The 21334-nt window shown below is 44.5% G+C and overlaps 1 protein-coding gene across 5 annotated transcripts in view; it reads left to right on the top strand.

Annotated features, from left to right (window-relative positions):
* The window catches only part of RAB11FIP1 (RAB11 family interacting protein 1), a 31070-nt gene extending 10459 nt beyond the window's left edge, over positions 1 to 20611 (top strand). For 2 of the 5 annotated variants that reach the window (XM_072776430.1, XM_072776433.1), the window contains exons 2-6: positions 4903 to 5345; positions 6512 to 7313; positions 8337 to 10208; positions 10978 to 11086; positions 17424 to 20611. In XM_072776430.1, the coding sequence (XP_072632531.1) occupies positions 4903 to 5345; positions 6512 to 7313; positions 8337 to 10208; positions 10978 to 11086; positions 17424 to 17642 (3445 nt within the window). In that variant the 3' untranslated portion in view covers positions 17643 to 20611. Of the gene's footprint in view, positions 1 to 84; positions 160 to 4902; positions 5346 to 6511; positions 7314 to 8336; positions 10209 to 10289; positions 10348 to 10977; positions 11087 to 17423 lie in introns of those variants that run through there. The other 3 variants (XM_072776432.1, XM_072776431.1, XM_072776434.1) reach the window with 3 other exon arrangements.
* Positions 20612 to 21334: the final 723 nt, after the last annotated feature.

Below are 21334 nucleotides of genomic sequence, written 5' to 3'. Positions count from 1 at the left end.
GAGAGTCCTTATTTGGGATGAAATTGTGTACTTTAGCAGACATTTCTTCCCATGTCTAATTATTTTCTCATGCTTCAAAATCAGAAAGAAAAAGGCAGCAATGGTCCTAAGGTAACACTCTGATGTTTGGTGAGCCTGGCCTCTTTCTCCCACTGGAAGGTATGCCTTTTTTTTTTTTTTTAATGATTTATTTATTTATTTATTCATGAGAGAGAGAGAAGCAGAGACATAGAGGGAGAAGCAGACTCCTTGCAGGGAGCCCAATGTGGGACTGGATTCCTGGACCCATGATCACACCCTGAGCCCAAGGCAGGTGCTCAACCTTTGAGCCACCCAGGCATCCCCAGAGAGTATGCTTTTTAGGGCAGAATCTGGCCTTTTCATTTGGTATTTTCAGTACCTACTATGTAAAAATGTTTGAATCGCATCTTTGAAGCCATCATTTCTCTGTACGTGACTGCCCTTAGAATGTTTTAAAGGAAAAACATGTTTGTTTCAGCTGCAGAAAGATTATTTTTGAGGCGTACCAGCCAGTCCTTTACAAGTATAATCCCGAAAGTCTGCATTGCTGTGAGACTTTTCATTTCCCCAGAGCAGGAACCACACTGCCCTCACCCTGCCACATTCCGATGGAAGGGCCCCTGTGATCAGCTTTCCATGTATTTGAGCCACGTAGTGAGAAACAGAGGTGCTCTGAAGCATACCGGCCCTGAGAATTGGGCAAGGTCGGATAATTTTAGCTCTTCTCAAAGTGATTATTTAAAAGCCCAGGAGATTTGACAGTGTGAACTCGGGCAATAGAAGACATAAATGAATTTTTCTATATTTTTAGGTGTTGCCTTTTTCGGTTTGACCAAAAAACCCAAAACCCCAAACTCAAAAACCTCTGAAAAGCAGGACAGCCTATTTGGATAATAGGCATTTTTGTTTATATATGCCCAGGACCATCACTTGGCTGAGCGGTGTGGAGGGGTACGAAGATTGAAGTTTTCATTTTGTACCGTTTAGTATGATTTGAATTTTTACCTCATACCTGTTATTCCTTTAAAATATAGTTTATATAAGTTTTCGTCATTTTCTATGTATTCAGAGATCCTTTTAATTTTTGAAGAACTGAGTTTTTAATAATAATTTAAAATATTTATTTGATTATAGAAGAGATCACTTAATTTTCTTGATAGTTTGCAGGATTTTTTCCAGATTATGGGCTTAAAAACAAACTCACTACCTTGGGATTATGGCTTTCTTTCTGTACTCTGCCCTTTGGACTAGGAAAATGAACCCAGCCCTGATTTCTGAGATAATTCAAGCTTTCTGGGCCTACATGAAAGGTAATGCTGGAACACAGCCATACTGCCATCACAGGCTGTGTGGCCATGCTGGGACTTTATTATTTATAAACTATTTCCGTGAGGTGATGGAATTAAGTTAGCTAAAAAAACCAGATGGGTAGAAAACTTAAAATTGGGGCACCTAGGTGGCTCAGTCAGTTAAGCGTCTGCATTTGGCTGAGGTCATGATCTCAGGGTCCTGGGATGGAGCCCCAGCACCCTTGGCGGGGAGCCTGCTTCTCCCTCTCCCTCTGCCTTCCACTCCCCCTGCATGTGGATGAGCTCTCTCTGTGTGTCAAATAAATAAATAAAATCTTAAAAAAAAAAAAAAACACTTAAAATCGAATTGATGCTTGAATGTTGAAACCCACAAACGTGTCTGGTTTGGGTTCTTTAGGGTGAGACATTTATGAATCATGGCTTTCATTTATTATTGAATTATGCTTGTGCCAAAAGAACCCTTGCTTAAATGGTTTGAATTTAATAATGAGGGTAATATTGTTAAAAGAAACAATTCCTGTCTTCTTTCCAGCTTTAATAAAGCCAAGCACAGATTTTTAAAAATTCTGAACATTTGCATGGGGGTTGCTTACCTGTGATTCAGTCTGCTTTTCACATCCTTAAATAGCCCTGTGACTTTCTTGGCTGCCTGGTGTTTGGTTTTAGGTTTGACCATGAAAATAAATGATAGGAACAGTTGCTGAAGCATCTATTCACACCTCCTAGTGGTTTTAGAAGTTCCCTAAACAAATCCCACTTTAGTACCCGGAGACCGAACCTGTGCATCAGATAATAATAGGTCCCCCAGGGAGGACTCTAGAGTTGGTTGTAGCTTCACTCCAAACAAACAGACTGGCGCTGATACTTTTGGAAGGGTGGGCTAGTCCCAGAAACTGTCCACAGCAAGCTCTGCAGGTCATCTGCAAGAGCATCCCCTGCAAGACAAGGGGAGAGGCGAGCTTGGGGAGGCGACCTGACCTGACTGACTCACCTCCCCAGGGTGGAAAGATGAAACTGCTTGTGGCCTCTGTGGTCATCTGAGCTCCACAGTCAGCTTTCAGCAACTTCTCCTTTCCAGGTGCCTGCAATGGATATTTACAAAAGCTAACCACCCTTCATCACCAGGGCTACCATTTAGCCACATGACTGTCTGAAGAGAAAAATACAAATAATCCTCTGGACGTCTAAATGACAAACATGCAAACTATTCCAGGCTCAGTCTTGGAAAATATATTGGAAAGACACCAGACTGGCCGGGGTGAGGTTGTGTATAAACACCTTCCATCTCCCCCTAGCCTCCAGCTGTGGCCTGTGGTTTTAAAAACCATAAAAGATTTCCCCCTAAAGGTCCAGAATCATAGCTCACATCACTTTCTCCGATGTTGGCTATATTTTTTTAAATCTAGCTTAAATTCTTCTTGATGACTTTGCATACTGAACTTTTACACAATCTTATGATTTATGATGGCTGGCTGGCTATGGTGGGTTTTCCCCCTTTCTTCCGAGAACACTTTTTTTTTCCTTAGTATTTTCTTATGTGAGGACTTTTAAGTGAGCATCTTAAACTTGCATCGGAAAGAATTTGAATCTGAGCCCTCCTCTCGTGTGTTGCGAAGATGGCCAATGGAAGGTGGTGAGTTCGGAGACAGTGCGAAGCAGGAATCTTGGTGTAAGAGAAAGAATTAGGAGCTTTGCAGAAATGCAGAACTGAATCAGAATTCTGCTTATACCCTTTACCAGTCACAATACCTTGTATGGATGACCTCAGTTGTGAGCCTCACTGTCTTCATAAAATGGGTATAATGTATACTCTGTGTCATTCTTGCGAGACTTAGATGAGGACGTCCCTAAGTGTGCACAGTGCCAGGTATACCAGGTATACCATAGGCATTGTATAAGTGTTAGGTGTCTGCTTCTCTGTGCCCCTTTCTTTTCAGTGTATAGTAAGCTAAGGTAGTGGGGCAGTGATGTGCCCTGTGAGCAAGACCTGCTGAGGGTGAGAAAGGAAATTGTGCTCATTTGAGCAAACCTATCATTTCCTTAACGTCCATGGCCCTCAGCTCTTAAGTAGGTCACTGCAAAGAACATCCACATGTGGTTTCTCAGTCTGTGCTGGAAACCCCAGGGATGGCTGTTAGTGGACCATGTATTCAGACTTCCGTGCTCTGTAGCAGTCATGCTGCTAATCAGGCTCACATTCTTGCAGTTCACCGATGGAAAATGCAGAGGGATTCCCTTTTTCTGAAGTCTGTCTTTCAGTAGAGTTGGGCAGATAGAATATTCGCCATATCAGGACGCTGGTTGAGCATCTGCCTTTGGCTCAGGGCATGATCCCCGGGTCCTGGAATCGAATCCCACATCAGGCTCCCCTCAGGGAACCTGCTTCTCCCTCTGCCTCTGCCTCTGCCTCCCTCTGTGTCTCTCATGAATAAATAAATAAAATATTAAAAAAAAAGAATATTTGCCACATCGTAAAATCGTTTGCAAATGACCAGTTGAAATACTTGGATAATGTTTGAATACCCCTCTTCTGATTATTAAACTAGGAAACGATGCCTCCTTTCAATTTCCTTTTTTTTTTTAGTTTATTAAAATATATATAGCAAAATATGCCATTGTAGCCATTTTTTAGTGTATAGTTCTGTGGCATTAAGTACATTCACATTTTGGTACAACCATCACCACCATCCCTGTCCAGAACTTTTTTATTTCCCCAACTGAAACTGTACCCATTAAATACTAGTTGTTCATTCACTTCTGCCCTCAGCCCCTGGCAACAGCCATTCTACTCTATGAATTAGACTGCTCTGGGTGCCTCATATATGTAGAGTCATACAATATTTGTCATTCTGTGACTGGGTTTTGTTTCACTCTTTTTGAAACAAATGAACAACACATAAGCATTTACTCTGTCTTATATTTTCTATTATTCCCTGCCAGGAACCATCCTATAAACTCGCTTTTTTTTCTGAGATTTTTATGTAAATTTGCATTTTGTCTTCTTTTTTTTTTTTAATTTTTATTTATTTATGATAGTCACAGAGAGAGAGAGAGAGAGGCAGAGACACAGGCAGAGGGAGAAGCAGGCTCCATGCACCGGAAGCCCGATGTGGGATTCGATCCCGGGTCTCCAGGATCACGCCCTGGGCCAAAGGCAGGCGCCAAACCGCTGCGCCACCCAGGGATCCCTGCATTTTGTCTTCTTAACTGTTTGTAGGAGATCTTTGCATTTTTACTCTATTGAAGAAAAATACCAGTCATAGGAAATGATTTGATGGGATATTTTATTTATTTTATTTTCAGAAATAGCTATTGAATCAAGATTCTAAGTGACTATACATGAAGTATAAGATCCAATCATAGCTTTGCCTAGTGGGTGTCTTCTCAAAAATAAAATTACCAGTCCTGACCTGAGTCCCTGTCCCACCCTCTACTCCCAAGAAGAGAGTCCAAGAATATGTTTATATAAGAGGCTGGTGGTAGCAGAGAAGAGAGGCCAGTCAATGGGGACTGTGAACATTGTTTTAGGCTTTTTGATCCCAATGTAACCTCTCAGCCTTTCTCCTTGTAGGTGGTACACCTTGAAATCCAAACCAGGAAAGAAGGATAAAGAGCGAGGAGAAATTGAGGTTGACATCCAGTTTATGAGAAACAACATGACTGCTAGCATGTTTGACCTCTCCATGAAAGACAAGTCTCGGAATCCATTTGGGAAGCTGAAGGACAAGATCAAGGGGAAACCTAAGGACAATGCATCAGACACTGCCTCCGCCATCGTTCCCAGCGTGACGCCCTCAGCTGATAGTGACGATGAGTCTCCTTTAAAAGACAAGAAAAAGAAATCGAAGATCAAGACTTTGTTTTCCAAGTCTAATTTGCAGAAAACACCACTTTCCCAGTCCATGTCTGTCCTGCCTACGTCAAAGTCAGACAAGGTCTTGCTTCGTCCTGGAGACTTTCAATCCCGGTGGGAGGATGATGACAATGAGGATGAGTCGTCTTCTGCCTCGGATGGTGAGTTTTCTCCTCCTCCTTGCTTGAGCGCTCTTTCTCTCTCTCTCAGCCTACTTTGCTTTAAGAGAGAAGAAACAGGGCAGCCCTGGTGGCTCAGCAGTTTAGCGCCGCCTTCAGCCCAGGGTGTGATCCTGGAGACCCGGGATTGAGTCCCATGTCGGGCTCCCTGCATGGAGCCTCCTTCTCCCTCTGCCTGTCTCTGTCCCCCCATTCTGTGTCTCTCATGAATAAATAAATAAAATCTTTTAAAAGAGAGAGAGAGAAGAAACAAATCTTAAAGATTTTGATTCGGTTCCTTGGTTACTGAAATGATGGTCATGAGGGAGCTGGTGATGATGGCCATGATGATGGTGACGATGGTCATTATGGTGGATAATCTTGGTTACAAAGTCTTCTCTATTTCTAAGTGCTCTGGTTTCTAAGAACGTATAAATTCCTTTTTCTAAAATGTCTGGCTCTGTTGCTGATGTCCATTAAAAAAGGCTTTGAGGGGGCGCCTGGGTGGCTCAGTCAGTTAAGCATTTGCCTTTGGCTCAGATCACTGATCCCAGGATCCTGGGATCGAGCCCCACCTTAGTCTTCCTGCTCAGCAGGGAGCCTGCTTCTCCCTCTGGCTCTCCCCCTGTTTGTGCTCTATCTCAAATAAATAAAATCTGTATATATAAAATAAGCTTTTGGAATTAACAGAATGCATGCATCCAGGTTTTTCTTTTTTTAAATTAAGGGTAAAATCATGGAACCTTAGAGTAATTCTGACATTTCATTGGTTCATCAGGTATTTATTGAGATCCTATTAATGTGTTTAACCTTCATGGGAATTATCCTTAATTAAGGTTGAGGAATCTAGTTCCTTTAACTGTGAATTTGAACTTCAATTTCAATGCCTAAATTCTTACTTTTGGCCAGATTTGGCCCTTCTCATTGGTTTAATGCAGGGTTTCCGGACCTCAGCACTCTTGGCAGGTTGGGCCAGATAACTCCTTGTTGTAGGGGCTGCCCCATGCATTGTAGGATCTTTAGCCGCATCCCTGGCTTCTACCTGTTAGATGCTGTAACACACCGTCATGCCAGTAAACAAAAACGTGTTCAGGCACGGAGAGATGTCACCCCTTTCCAGTTGTGAACCAGTCGTTTAACTTTTTGGTTTTTGTTTTTCTTCCCTGCAGTCATGTCTCACAAGAGAACAGAGAGTGCAGATCCTAAGCAACTGAACCAGAGCAATTTCAGCCTGCCCAAGAGGGAAGGACCCTCCTTTTTTGGTGGCCTTCGGTCTAAGAATGATGTCCTTTCTCGCTCTAACGTCTGTATCAATGGGAACCATGTTTACTTGGAGCAGCCGGAAACCAAGGGCGAGACGAAGGAGAGCACTCCCTCCTCTTCCCCGTCTCCCCAGGGCTTCCGGAAGAAGCATCTGTTCTCTTCCACCGAAAACCTGGCGACTCGGTCTTGGAAGGAGCCTGGGGATGGAGGGGCAGTGTCTTCCGACAGGCGGTGGTCTGAGTCTTCCACAAAGGACTCTCTCAAATCCATGTCTCTGCCGTCCTACCAGCCACAGGTCAGTGGGGATATTCGGGAGAACGCAGCACCAGCGAGCTTGGAGGCTGCAAAGGAAACCAAAGAGAGCAAGAAGCAGGAGAATAAGAAGTCCTCTTTGCTGTCCCTGGTGACGGGAAAGAAGGACACAGCCAAGGGCAGCGAAGGCGGAAGCCCTTCTGCCACCCCAGGGAAGGAGACAGAAGGCACATCGATGGAAGTCAAACCGAGGGAGGACCAGCCAGGGCCTGACGAAGACCTAGGGAAACGATCTGAGAAGGATACTGTGGCCGTTGTCTTTGGACAGGGCCGCTCCCTGAACCCGTTTGAAGAAGTGCAGGTCACAGAACCTGAACCTGACCGACAGCTCACGTTTGAACCCACACCCCCCGTCGGCTCTACGAGGGCACCGCAAACGAAAGCTGTCAAGCCACGGTGAGTCCTAGCCCTCCTCGGGCAGGGGGCCCACACCTCACTGTCCAGGGTAGTCAGCAAGGTCTGCTGGCCGAGCAGATCTTGCTTGCTGGTCCGTGGTCGTAGCTGTGTATGGCAAGCATTTCATCATCTGAGTTATTTTTATCAGCCTATACTGCCTGCCTGGCCCACCCTGCCCGGGCTGCAGTGGTGCATCCCAGCCCAAAGCCCCTGCCAGCAGGCGCGGTCTGTCCATCTCAGTAAGATAATCAGACCCCGTGGAAAACCATGCTTTGCAGCTGACTATGAGTATTGCAAATGGGAATGCCAGGTTTTGGCTGTGGTATGAGCAGAACATGTGTTTTTATTTAAAGTTCTTTTTTTGTTTAAAGTTCTTATCACATATTGCCCTTTCAGGAGGATAGTATCTTTCCTCCTTGCAACGTGGCATTGCTTTGCTGGCACGGGAGGCCTTTGGTCCACTCTCGAGGATGCCTGGGATGGTTCTCTGAGTGTTCAGTTGTGCATCTTGTTGCAAAAGCCTGAGTGAGCGTCGGGGGGCTTCTGCTTTCAGCATGACTCACATTCACACTGACAATGTTTCTGTGGTCTGGGGTGGTAGAGACTTTTTTTGAGATTCTGCTTTACTTTGATTTCACACACATGCACACACACACATACACACACACACACACACACACATGCATGCAGACGGTTCCTCTTAAAACTGGTGCCTGTTACCCTGAGTGCATCCTTTATTGCTTTGAAATTTTTCGATGTATTTTGTTTATCACCAAAAGAGACCGTAGGCTGTTGCTTTACCTGGAGCTTTCTGTGTTGCAGCAGCCCTTCGCATGGCAGATGTGCTTGGTGATAAAAGTGTTCCTTTCATATGTTATTAATGTTCCTTCTCTAACTTCTTAAAATACTGCCCCAAATATTAAAGTGCTCTCCCCTTTGGAACACCTTTATCTTTTAAGTGTTTATCGCCTCTCACGATGAATCTGCAACTGACCTGCAGATTTTATTTTGTCCTTTTTGCAGACTGGACGTGTCTCCAGAGGCTCCAGCCACAGCCAGGCTTCCTTCTTCCCCTGACTCTACTCTCTTTTTTTCTGCTCTTCTGTCCAGTTCTGGCCAGACACCTGTCCCTTCTAAATTGGGGCATTGTGCAGAGACACCATCCTCTGAATCTCCTTCTGTCTTCTCTTTCTCATCTCCCATTGTGGCTCCCATTTCCACATCCACGCCAGTTGAAAACTGGCCCCCCACAGACCAGGGCCAGGCCAGTCCTGAAGAACCATCTTTGCTCCATAAGGCAGAATTGCTAAGAGAGAGTTTAACACAGGATCCAAAGACTGTTTCTTGTGCCTCGGGGTCACGTTTCCAACAGCTCCCCACTCCAGCGTGGAAGGGAATGGAAGATTATCCAATGGGGAAGACCAGTGAGATAGGCCTGGAGAGCACCGTCGGTCATGACTCAGAAAGGTCTCTCCTAAAGCAACCTGAAAGGGAAGAAGTTCAGAGGGCTCCCCACTCAGAACAAGACTATGCCCCTTCGTCTCAAGAGACCCAAGAAGTAACACTTGCTCCTTCATTCAGAAGTGGCCAGATCGAGAGCCCGGCATGGAGGCCTCTGATGGGGGAACACACAGGCTCAGAGCATCCATTTGGGTCTTTTGGGGAGAACAGAGTTAAGGGGGGCAGCATGACTTCTGCAATTAAAGAAGCGGCACCCCCTCTTCAGTCTGGAGAATCAGCTCCCACTCTTGGCTCTGTGATGCAGAGACACAAAGAGAATGTTGACGAAAGCCAAAAGAAAATCAAGAAGCGTGTATCATTTTCAGAGGAGATCTTTATGGAAGAGGAGCTAGAGGAGTCCACTGGGTTGGTGGAAGAGCACAGAGATAATCCCCAGGAGGTGACACACAAAGGAGCCACCTCTGGAAACCTGTCAGACGGAGAGCCTGCTGGGTGTTTCCACGCAGAGGTCACAGAGACGGAAGCTGTGTCTGCACCCGGGCCAGTGAAGCATGGTGTGCCAGCTTCCATGGCAGACCCCCTTCACTTCCCCTCTTCCAAGGAGTGTGTCTCAGAAGGCCCTGTGAGTGAGGCAAGCTCAGGGAAAGACATCCCACTCTTAAAGATTGAGCGAGACGATACGCCTATGGCTCAAAATCAGAGCAAAGCCAGTGATCACGAAGGTTTATTGTCTGATCCCCTGAGTGGCCTTCACTCTATCCCAGGTATTAACTCTCCAGTCATGGCTGATCTGGGCTTAACCCTTCCTGCAATTCCTGAAGTGGCGTCAGATGATGAAAGGGTGGATCAGGGTGAAGATGACAGAGAGACAGCCCAGGTGGCAGCCCTGCAAGTAGGACCTTCCTCCGTGAGCATGTCACATGCCCATCCTGAGATGGAGAAGGGGCCGAGGGGCGAGGCAGATGGGTGGGCGGCACCTGTAGAGAGCCTGCCTGACCTCGGGTCAAAAGCACCCGAAGTATCTGTTATGGCCTCTTCAGAGCCAACTACAGCTTCAGGAATTCATAAACCAGAGCTTGGCAAGAGCTCACGCTTGGATAAACAGCTGCCAGGTCCTGGCTGTGGCAAGAAGGAAAAGCTGATGGGAAATGGGAGGCCCAGCCAGCCTCCTGATACAGCCCTCGACTCCCCTGTACCCAGCCCCTCCTTTTCTGAGACCTTTCCTATTACACACTCTTTCCCCAGCCACCCACATGCTGACACTCACCACACCAGTACAGCAGAATCTCAAAAAAAAGCAACAGCAGAGGGCTCTGCTGATAAAGTGGAAAATTCTGGCAAGAGGAAGCCGCTTCTTCAGGCCTGGGTCTCACCCTCAGAGACACAGCCAGTCTCAGCTCAGCCAAGCGCGGGAACGGGGTCAGCCAAGCACAGGTGAGAGTCGGGGAAGATTGTTTTGTCAATGTGAGCGATCCCCCCCACCTTCCCACAGCCCTTTTTGCCTTTTGCCTGCAGAGATAAGGGCTTTCTAGCTGCATGGATATCCAGGTGGTACCTCCTGCACATTTTGCTGGTAAGGCTCATTTTTAAAGGGTCTGTCCAGTGGTGGGAACACCTTCTCAAGACACTCCTGCATTTGCAGGGAGGATACAATATTAGTCTTTAGAGATAGTTTAGGAATTACGCTGGACAGTCAGATTTGGGGCTCTCAGATCACAGAGATGTCTTGTGACCAGTACCTTCCTAGTATCAAAAACCAACTGAGATGGAGTGATAGAACGTAGCTGTGTTGGAAGCTTGCTTTAAGCTCCGCCCAAGGTAAAGCTGGCCTGTTTGTTCCCAACTCTTTATTGTGGAGGAACAGAAGGCTCTGTAGGGACTCACACAGGACAGTCCTAGGCTGTAGCTGCCTCAAAAATAAGAGGCTGTGTCTCGTGTTCTTCTGACATTGATAATGAGACAAGGGTCTGTGAGAACATTGGGACACCTGGTTGAGTGTGCTTGGTTGGTTTGTTTGCGGTGGCCTAGTGCTGACTGCCCTCGTTACCACAGGAACACTGGTGTGTGTGAGACTGCAGGTGTGCACAGAACGTATCACCACTCTGCCCTCCTGTCTGTCTCACTGGCTGCCATCCGTGAGATGGATAGTTTCTTGGTTTGGCCATTGCAGAAAGGTCTAAGGATCCTATCCTCTTCTCTTTAGACTTCATCCCGTGAAGCCAATGAACACAACAGCCACCAAGATTGCGAACTCCAGCTTGGGCACTGCCACCATCATCAGTGAGAACTTGATCAACGAAACCATGATGAAGGTATGTCTTCTCCAAGAAGTAGGTGTGCTACTCAGGACCAATTTAAAAAAAAAAAAGTTTCTAGAGTCACCATTATATATACCTCCTTAAGGCAGCAGGTAACACCAGGAGCCACTTGACCCTATGTCTGGGTCTTTGGATAATCTTTGGAAGTCCCTACACTTCCCAGGGGATTATTATTGTTCTCCTCATATTTACTTAATTATTGTTGAATTGCTTGTGTCTCAAGCAACGTGACTGATATGGGTGCTTCTTTCTAGCAAGAAGAAGATATGACCCACCATCTGGTCTGTTCCAATCAGGGATTTTTCATTTTCCCACATATCCTTTCTTATCTTTTGGCAAGAATGTAAAATTCTTGTGGTTGTTAATCATTGCCTAGATATACTTTTTTGAAACTTTATTCTGCAGTCATTTCAAACTTAAAAAAAGTTGCAAAGAATAGTACAAAGAACCCCTATAAACCTTCTTCCCAATTCATCAGTTGTTGACATTTTACCACATTTGCTTTATCATTTTCACCCTCTCTCTCCCCCTCCCTGTCTGTTCTCTCTTTATATATACATCTTTTTTTTTCTTTTGTCTGAACCCTTGGAGGGTAAGTTGCCTACCTCATGCCCCTTTTACCCCTAAATACTGAAGTGTGGAATTCCTAAGAATAAGGACATTGAATCAAGGTCAAGGTGTTTAAAATTGGTGTCATCCTCTTTTCTCATCTGTAGCCCATACATGCACTTCACCTGTTGTCTCATAAGTGTGCTCCTTAGTTTTCCTGTTTTTTCTTTCCAGTCCAGGATCCAATCCAGGATCTCTCGCTGTTTCGTTGCTGTCTCTCTCTCTAGGCTCCTTTATCCTGGAATAGCTCCCCCACCTTCTTAAAGTCTCTCAAGATCTTGACGTTCTCTAAGGCTTTCTATCAGTTGTTTTGTAGAATTTTCCTTGGTTTGGATTTGTCTGCTGTCTCCTCATGGTTTGGTTGAGGTCACACAATCCTGGCAGGAATTAACCTCGAAAATCGCGGGTCCCTCTCGGTGCATCATAAAAGGAGGCACATTATGTCCGCCTGTCGCGGTAGTAGGAATGTTAACTCTGATGACCAACTTTAGGAGGTGTCTGTGAGGTTCTCTAGTGGAAAGTTGTTATTTTCCCCCATTTACAATCAATATGAAATTCTTGGGGAACTAATTTCAGATGATGTAAGTGTCTTGTTCCTTACCGACCTTTTGTTCCCAGGCTTTCATATGCATTGGTGAATATGGTAGTGTTTGAAACACTGTTCTTTTTCTTTTTTTTTTTTTTTTTTTTTTTTACACTGTTCTTTTTCATTCAGTAGTAGATCATAAGCGTTTTTGCATGTTACTACTTAATTTTTCTTTAAAATGGTTATAGCAATATTTACTTAACTGTTCCCTTGTTATTGGATATTTGGGTGGTTTTCTGTTTTTCAGTATGAATAACACTATAGTCAACAATTTCTTGCATAGAACTTGTCCCCTTAAGCTTAATTTCCAGGAAGAATATCGCTTGACTAGAGGATCTCTTCTCTTTCAAAAGCTTGGGCTTATATCAAACTCCAATTTAAACTCCCCCCGCCCCCCCCCCCCAAAAAAAAAAAAAAAGCTTGGGTTAACTTTAAAAAAAGAACTCCTGCCCACCAACCAAACCAAACCAACACCTGAATGGTCTCTGCTTTGCAGTGTCTCTATCCTGCCCTTTCTGGTTCTAAAATCAGAAGGATTTAGAGCACTGTCTTGTTGCAAACCTCAGGGCTTTGACTCATTGGTCACGTGGGCTGGAGGAGAATGATTTACTGAGGGACTGGTGGGCAAGGATGTGTTGCATTTCAAATATGTGGAGAGGAATTTCCTGACTACTGGGGACCACCATCAGTAGAAATAAACTTTATTTCTGTTTTAGTCCATGGCATCTAAACGCTTCATTCAATCAGGGGTTTTACAGCCCTCTGTACTGTAAGATACCAAGTAGTTTTTGAGTTATTAGAACAGAAACTTCTTGCTTGTGTCTCCTTTACTCCTGCAAGCATTTTTAAAGTGCCAGTTAGTTGTTACTATCTCTGGCTCCATCGCCTGTCTGCCACCAGGAGCTAGTGAAAGGCTCACTGAAAGCTGGAGATCTGAGGTTCAGGTAAAGAGGCTGAGTAGTGGTAAGAGATGGTCAATGCGAACATGTTAGCATCTTCCAGCCGCCTTGCCTTCTCTTCCGTTGTGCCACATGCTGCCGGGGCTGGTGGTAAGTGAGCCTCATTCTCAGACGTATCTGCCGTAGCCAGCATGGTGTACCTGCTGTGTTTTAGCCCCAGCCTAAAAATGCACCATGACTCGCCCGGCTCAACTTGGCTGGTGTCTGTGGGTGTGGAGAAGAGGCTGCGCGTACTTTCCTGGAGCTAATGATATTTATCAGGAAACCAGGCAAAAGAACAGCATAAAAGGGACAGTAATGAAAACCAGGGTCATGGAGCAGCCTCCCATCCCCTCTTCCTTTTACTGTGGAATGCAGCTGGGCTCCAAAGAGAAACAAACACCTAGCTCTCGGGAAGTGACCAAGACCCTTGGCTCCCATTTTATTTATTCTTCAAAGCTCATTTAGTCACGGGCTTATCTCCTGGCCCTGACTGAGAGAATAACTTGCCTTAAAACAAAGGCAACTGCTGCTTATTTTGCTCATGATTTGTAAGCCCAACCGCTGCCCCTCTGACTGCCTGCAACAAAGGGCTTAGTTCTGGACCATACCTAGTAAATATTCTTTTTTTTTTTTTTTTAATATTTTGAGTATATATGGAAAGTTTCCTAGAGACTCCTCGTGGCCCTCCATATAATAGATGCTTTGTACTAAGCCATAAATAATATTTATAAAAGTAACTACTCCTTGGAATGTCGCAAAGTAAAAGAGAGGTTAGGGAAAGAAATTGCATAGCTAAAGTTATGAAAAGCTAGCCCAATCATTACTATAGTGTTTTTTTTGTTTTGTTTTTTTCTTTTGGTTACTGTTTTAGGGCCTCCACCCCTTATAGATGATTTATAACTTAGGAGTGTTATTTATTTACCCAGGTGTCTTTAACACTTCCATTTAAAAATAATAGAGCCAACTAGATCCAAAAATCATCTATCCTGTTAATAATGGAAAAAGTTGGATACAAATTTGAATATACGTCATTATTATTACACCTACAGGAGGGAACATCCAATGTGAAAATCCTGGAAGGAAATCTGTGACAATGGGCACTGTTTTTTCTTGAATTAATGGGTATTTTCTTTGTACCTCTTCCTCGCCATGGCTGTTGCTCACTTTCTGGAATGCTGGACTGTTTTATAATTTTTTAAATCATCACATATCTAGGATTGCCTAATGATTTCAAAGACTTATGTACTTTTTCCTTTGGATTATGATATCCAGATTACATAGCTGTTTCATAGTTTGTAAGGCATGAAATGTACATGCCTTTTCAACCCCATGCATTTATCATAAGGAAATATTTTAGAGATATGATCAAAGATTTATGCTCATGCATTTTAATAAAAACAACCCTCCCAAAAAAACCAACCTAAATATCTAGCAATAGAGAGATGAGTAAAATATAATGAAATTTTAAGCCTCCAGGGGCGCCTGGGTGGCTCAGTGGGTTAAGTGTTTACCTATAGCTCAGGTCCTGATCCTGGGGTCCTGGGATTGAGCCCCTCATCAGGCTCCCTCAGTGGGGAGTCTGTCTCTTCCTCTCCCTCTGCCCCTTCCCCTGCTTGTGTTCTTGCTTTCTCTGTCAAATAAATAAATAAAATCTTTTTAAAAAGTTTTTAAGTATCCATTAGAAATGACTTTGCTAAAATTTAATGATAGGAAAATGCTCATAAAATAATTTTAGTATTATTATTTTTTTAAATTTATTTTTATTTATTTATGATAGACGTAGAGAAAGAGAGAGGCAGAGACACAGGCAGAGGAGAGGGAGAAGCAGGCTCCATGCCGGGAGCCCGACGTGGGACTCGATCCCGGGACTCCAGGATCGCGCCCTGGGCCAAAGGCAGGCGCGAAACCGCTGAGCCACCCAGGGATCCCCTCATAAAATAATTTTAAAACACTTGAAAGCCATATTCTGCATGATGCTTAAAGTTGTAAAACATACCATAAAGAAACCAAGGAAGAAATAAGAAACCCAACTGTTACGTGTTGAAGTTACATGATAATTTTTTCTCTCTTCTGTCTTTGAGATTTTCCATTATGAGAAAACATTCCCTTTATAGTGAAAAACAGAATTCTGTTATTTTGGGGGGAAATTAATTTTTAAAAAAGATTTTATTTATTTACTTGAGATCCCAGGACCCTGGGATCATGACATGAGCCGAAGGCAGTTAGCTAACTGTGCCAACCAGGTTCCCCTGGGGAAATTAATTTTAATTCATTTCCAAAGTGTAGTTGACATATCACTCCCCATCTTTGAAGTTTGTCCCAGTCTCCTATGTAGCTGTGGGCTCTTGGTTGCCCAGCTCTCTGGAACCCAAACCCCTGTGCCCCCGTGTAAGGCACTGTAGGGACCTGGTCTCTACTCTCAAGGAGCACCTGCCTGCTCCTGCCTCCAGGTGACATCTTCCTTATTCATCAGTGGAGGGACACTTGGACTGCTTCCATAGTTTGGCTGTTGTAAATAATGCTGCACCCAACATAGGAATGCATATGTATATTCTCCAATTAGTGTTTTTATATTCTTTGGATAAATACCTACAAGTGGAATTACTGGATCGATTCTAGTTTTAATTTTTTAAGAAACCTCCATACTGTTCCCCAGTGGCTGCACCAGCTTGCATTCCCACCAACAGTGCATGAGAGATCTTAAGCATTTTTAAGTGTACAGATAAGTAGTGTTAAGTACATTCACATTGTACACCCAGTCTCCAGAATTCTTTTCCAGACACTCAACTTTTTGGTTGAAGATTGTTTTAGCATTACAAATAGGATGATTGAGGTCCAGAGGAATGTGTGCCTTCAACAAGTTGAAAAACAAAAGGATTAAGGGAGAAGTGGTTTTTCAAAAAAGTAGTCCAACATCTCACCTATTTCTGGGCAGCCTGTGTTAGGTGAAAACCTGCTCTGTGCATAGAAATGTCAGTGTGTACTTCTTCTTCTTCTTTTTTTTTTCTTAAGATTTTATTTATTTATTCATGAGAGACACACAGAAAGGCAGAGACATAGGTAGAGGGAGAGGCAGGCTCCCCACTGGGAGCTCCCCAGGACCCTGGGATCATGCCCTGAGCCAAAGGCAGATGTTCAACCACTGAGCCACCTGGGTGCCCTGTCAGGGTGTGCTTCTAAGCCAATAATACAGGCACTCTGCTTTCCTTCTGAGCCAGGATAAGAGGGATGGGATTTCCCTCTGATTTTTAGCTAGTGGGTAGGCAGCTTACGTCACTGGACTGAGCAGGGCCTTTGATTATGTTGTCAAAAGAGTGAATGATGATTCTGCTCTTGACTTAGTTTCTCCAAGTGGAGACTTGATACAACATGGTACCTTTTATTCAGTCCTTATCTTGTGTTTCCTCATGGTTTGGGCCTGGTCACTTTGCAGTTGGGTTCCAGTCATCCCAGATTATAAACGCTGATGGAGTAACTCCTTAGGGCTCCTGCTCTTGCCAAGATTGGTACAGCTCAGCCCTGGCTCTGGCCGCAGTGTGCCCAGAGGGTACACCATGACGTCTGAGGGTGATGACTAGGTGATGCATTGTGGTGGCACTTAGCATATTTCTTGAGTGTGAAATGACTTAAAGTGGGGTCTCTGAGTAGCCAGTGCATCAACCTAACCATGGAGTCCTGCTGAGTGTAGTGGAGGAAGCAGCAGGTAGTCTGGGATGAGTGACTACCTGGGGTGATGGCAGGTGAGCATCATCTCCCGTATCTTCTGTCACTAGGGTTTCTTCATTGGCCACCTTAGCTTGGGGCTCTCAGCTTTGCATTGATATTTCACTGTGCCAGCTCCTAGTGTTCACAGACTTCCAAATCTCAAAATCCCATTTCCTAAAATCTCAAATCCAGAGTCTAATCCAGGGGTTTGTAGCCTATGAGCCAAATATGGTTTTTATGTTTTTAAAAAGTCATAAAACAGAAACAAATAAAACAACAAAGAACAGGCAACAAAGGCCATATGTAGCCTGCAAAACCTTAAATATTTACTCTCCGGTCCTTTGTCCCTAACCAGTTTTCCACCTGAATTGAAAATACGTTCCCAGGAGACCCCGATCACTAATAACGTTTTCCTCTTTTATATTTCTTTTAGATATTTGCCTTTTTTGCTGACTTTACGCTTTTTCTTCCCTTTCTCCCCCTTCTAAAGAAATACAACCCCTCGGACCCTGCCTTTGCTTATGCACAGCTAACCCATGATGAGCTGATCCAGTTGGTTCTCAAACAGAAGGAGACAATAAGCAAGAAGGAGTTTCAGGTTCGAGAGCTGGAAGACTACATTGACAATCTGCTAGTCAGGGTCATGGAAGAAACCCCCAACATCCTCCGAGTTCCGGCTCAGGTCGGCAAAAAGGCAGGAAAGATGTGAACCGATGTGACACTGAGACTGTTCTGTGAGTTTGTTTCTACCTGCTCCTGAGGTCAGGGACTCCGTATGCCTGATAACCAGCCTTCAGGCTCCAAGTCACCATCTGCCTCCCTGTGTGTTATCTGGCAAGAGTCAGCTCCACCAGCCAAAGCCAGGTTAATTATTACAATGAATCTCTTGCTGTACATTCCCAGGGGTTTGTTTTTAAATGCCACTGTGCCTTTAACGATATTGTAAGTACTTTATTCTCTGACCAGAGATGTGGTCATAAGATCTGTCCAGAGATTCAGATGGTGCAGGGTTATTCGGGTATTTAACATTGGGGTTTTCTTTCTTCGATATTGATGTTTAAAAATACATACTCCCACCCCCAACCCACCCAGTCAGTAAATTAGGGGGTGAAATGAGAAGGACTGGGCAGTTGGTGTTGCGTTACACTTACTTGCTTGGTTTTTTAGTAGCTTAGGGTGGCTTTTGGCTGCAGGTGCTAAATTTTGATCCTGTGCAAACCTTCTGGGCTTCTTGGGCTTGGTCTTGATTTGCCCGAAGCAGGGGAGTTTAAAGAAAGCCTTTGAGTGTGCCTTGTAGATTCTGAACAAGCTTCCTTTTCTAAACACCAGCTACCACTACTCTTTAGCCTTACAACGTGTTCCTTATCGATCCACAGGGCCTGTCTGTGGAGACATGAGAAGTAGAAGAGGGCATGTGTCACTTTGCACTCACTTAATAAGGGTTGATCAAAGTCTCATGGTGGCCAGGTTCCTGCTGGCTGGTGTGGCCCCATCAGCGCCTTGAGAAGGGATTGGGTGACCCAAGCATTTATTAACTCAGTTCCACCAGGTATGGAATGATTTCAGTAGGACTCCTGTGGCCTGTTCCCTCAGTGCCTTTGCTTGGCTCCCTGATTTCCTCAGCAACACTTCCTGGCACTCCTCCACCATCCTTGTTATAAAATTATGAAGAGCAAGAAGATAACACTTAGTTTTGGTTGGTGGTATTTTTAAATCTAGACAGACACACCTTTTTTTTTTCTTTTCTTTTTTTTTTTTAAAGCTAGGACACTTCTGAACTAATAGCCCTGGTTCGGGTCCCTCAGGTAGTTTCATTGTTCGGAACCTAATACTGGAATTAGAATGTTTCTGTGTTGCTTGTGGCTGTCACAGAATCATCTCAGAGCCTTGAGCTCCCTTGGGGATGGAGTGGGGGAGAGGAGATCACAGGCCAGCATGGTGGGCAGGGCTCGAGGCAACAATGGTTATAAGGCTGGGGGTCTCTTCTGTACGTTCTTGTTCTTGTTCTATGTACCGGAGGAGGCAAGACGGTTGTCAGCAGAACCCCTTTCAGGAGCACATTTGCTGCAATGTTAGTTGTATCGGAGCACTTTAATCCGAAGGATGATACTATAACTTGATTAATCAGCTTTTGATTACCTATAGCTGTTTTATTTAATACTCTCTTACAGAAGTGGGGACCACTGTAAACTTCTCAGAGGACTTGTATTTTTGTAGTGCTATGAAAGTTATTTACATACCTATAAAGAGAACCAGATATTCACCTCAGCTCTGAAAATGTACATGTATATATTCATTCTGCAGTATATTTTTTACTTAAAAGCATATTTTGACTGTGATAACCCAAGGGCACTGGGGTCAGGTGTGCTCTGAATGATTTCTCCTTAGAAGAGCTGGTGTGGGGACCTGCATTGCTCACAAGAGGTGCTTGGTCTGGAGATATTATCTGCTGCTAGGACCTCAGGTATGTAACTCGGTCAGTGTTTGAGAGGGACATCTGGGTAGGGGAATGGATTCCTGTGCTCTGAAATGCACTTAGGAACTCTGGAGAATGAAGGACAATTTACTTCAAGGGTGTCTGGCATCAACCACTGCTGGGAAAAAAAATCTAATTTATAGCATTCCTGTACCTCTCAAAGTAGATAGCCTGGGAGGGCATTAGGTAATGGCTGTCCTCAAGGACTCTACTTTGGGGGAGGATTTATCTAGGCAAAGTCTGCTCTGAACCTTTAGCAAGGGTTGGTGAATCAGAGCAATGGAGCTCCTACAACTGGCATGTGTCTGAGGGCGTTCACCCACCCACACGAGGAGAGTTGGGACTTGCCTTGAGCTACTATAAATGCTAACCTGATTGAAGGACTCTGGGAGAAAGCTGTGTTCTGGAGAAAGAAGCAGGAGCATCTCTCTTCCTGGCCTTGCCTGGCTGCCTCCAGAAAGAGCAGTTCGTACTTTAGGAAAGCATCAGATTAAATACAGAACTTCAGTTGGGAGGTCAGCCTCCTGAGGAAAATGTCAGTCCTTTGCCTATTTTCTATCATCTCATTCCTTGAACTTTGACACATTTCCTGCCCTCTATTTTATTCCTGTGTGCTCTCATGGGGGAGGGGGCAGAATGGAGGAACAAGAAAGTCTGACCTTTGGCATGCTGAAGAGCTGTTGACCTTGAGTGGGAGGTATGTGTGCACACGGATGGGTTACATGTGTGTGCGTGTGTGTGTGTGTGTGTGTGTGTGTGTGTGTGTGTGGTTTCCAGCTTTGTTAACAGCAGGAGCTCAAAAGGGCAGAGAGGAGGGAGGACCCATGACACTCAGTCACATACCATATTGAAGGCCAGAGGCAATTTAATGTTAAATTAGGCAGGATCTTCCCTCCTTCCCAACTGACCTTTGTATTTCCTTTTTGAGAACTACGAATTAATGATGCCTCAAGGCTGACGGATTAATTGCCCTAGGTGGAGAATTTAGCCTCCTAGTAGTCATACCAACCTCAACTCTGCATTTCTCAATATCTATTATGTGAGCTACTAACTTGACCTCTTTCACCCATCACCCAGCATTTTTGAATTATAAAATTATTTCCTGCCTTGTTACTTTGGGAATTTTTAATCTCTTTGGTTTTGTTTTTAAGAAGTAACCTAAAATTTCTACAACACTAAATAAAATGGTACTACCTTTCAAAGATTTGTGTGTGTACTTTGGTGTGGGTGCAGTAAAAATGTCTTCTGGAAAACCTCTCTTGGGGAGTGACCAGTGTTTCTCACCCCATGAGTATCTCTCACCTGGATTCCTGTGGCTGCCACCTTGCCTGGTGCCCAGAGGTCCCAATGTCCTTTCTCCTGCAGAGGATAGGACATCTGTGATACCTTCCCTATGACACATCTTTTATCTTGGCCTGCAGAGACCATGGCATTTACGAGAACATCCTTTGAATTCTCTGACCCCACTGCTAAGAGCTGCCACCTTTTCCTAGGGCCTGAGCAATTTTGGCTGAGCATTTGATTAAGTCCCTTCCCCAATCCCTCCACCCCAACACCCCCTCCCCCCTCCCCAATTTCCTAGAGAGTAAAAGCTTCACTGTGGGGACATGATTTAAATTCAGATTGGCTTCAGACTGCTCCAGATCTAGAAGCCAAATCCCTGGTGCAGTCAATTTAATTTATTCATTTCTGAGTAGCAGGTATTGGGGAAGCACAGAGAATCTTCTCCTGAGTTCAGCTTTCCCAGAACTCTGAACCTTTCCTGGTGAGGTGAGAGGTCTGCCTGCCTCCCACCCATAGTTCTTGCTCCAAGGGCCCTGACCTCTTGAAAGGGAGGAGATGCTTTTTCTTGCTCAGTGATAAAAGTCACATTGTAGAGGGATAGGCAGCCAGTGCCTGTGAAGCTCCCCCAGGTGGGAGAAGGG

The sequence above is a fragment of the Canis lupus genome, chromosome 15 (assembly GCF_048164855.1).
Source record: "Canis lupus baileyi chromosome 15, mCanLup2.hap1, whole genome shotgun sequence".
Classification (NCBI taxonomy): domain Eukaryota; kingdom Metazoa; phylum Chordata; class Mammalia; order Carnivora; family Canidae; genus Canis; species Canis lupus.
Note: the sequence above shows the minus strand (reverse complement) of the source record. Positions and strands in the feature narration are given on the sequence as shown.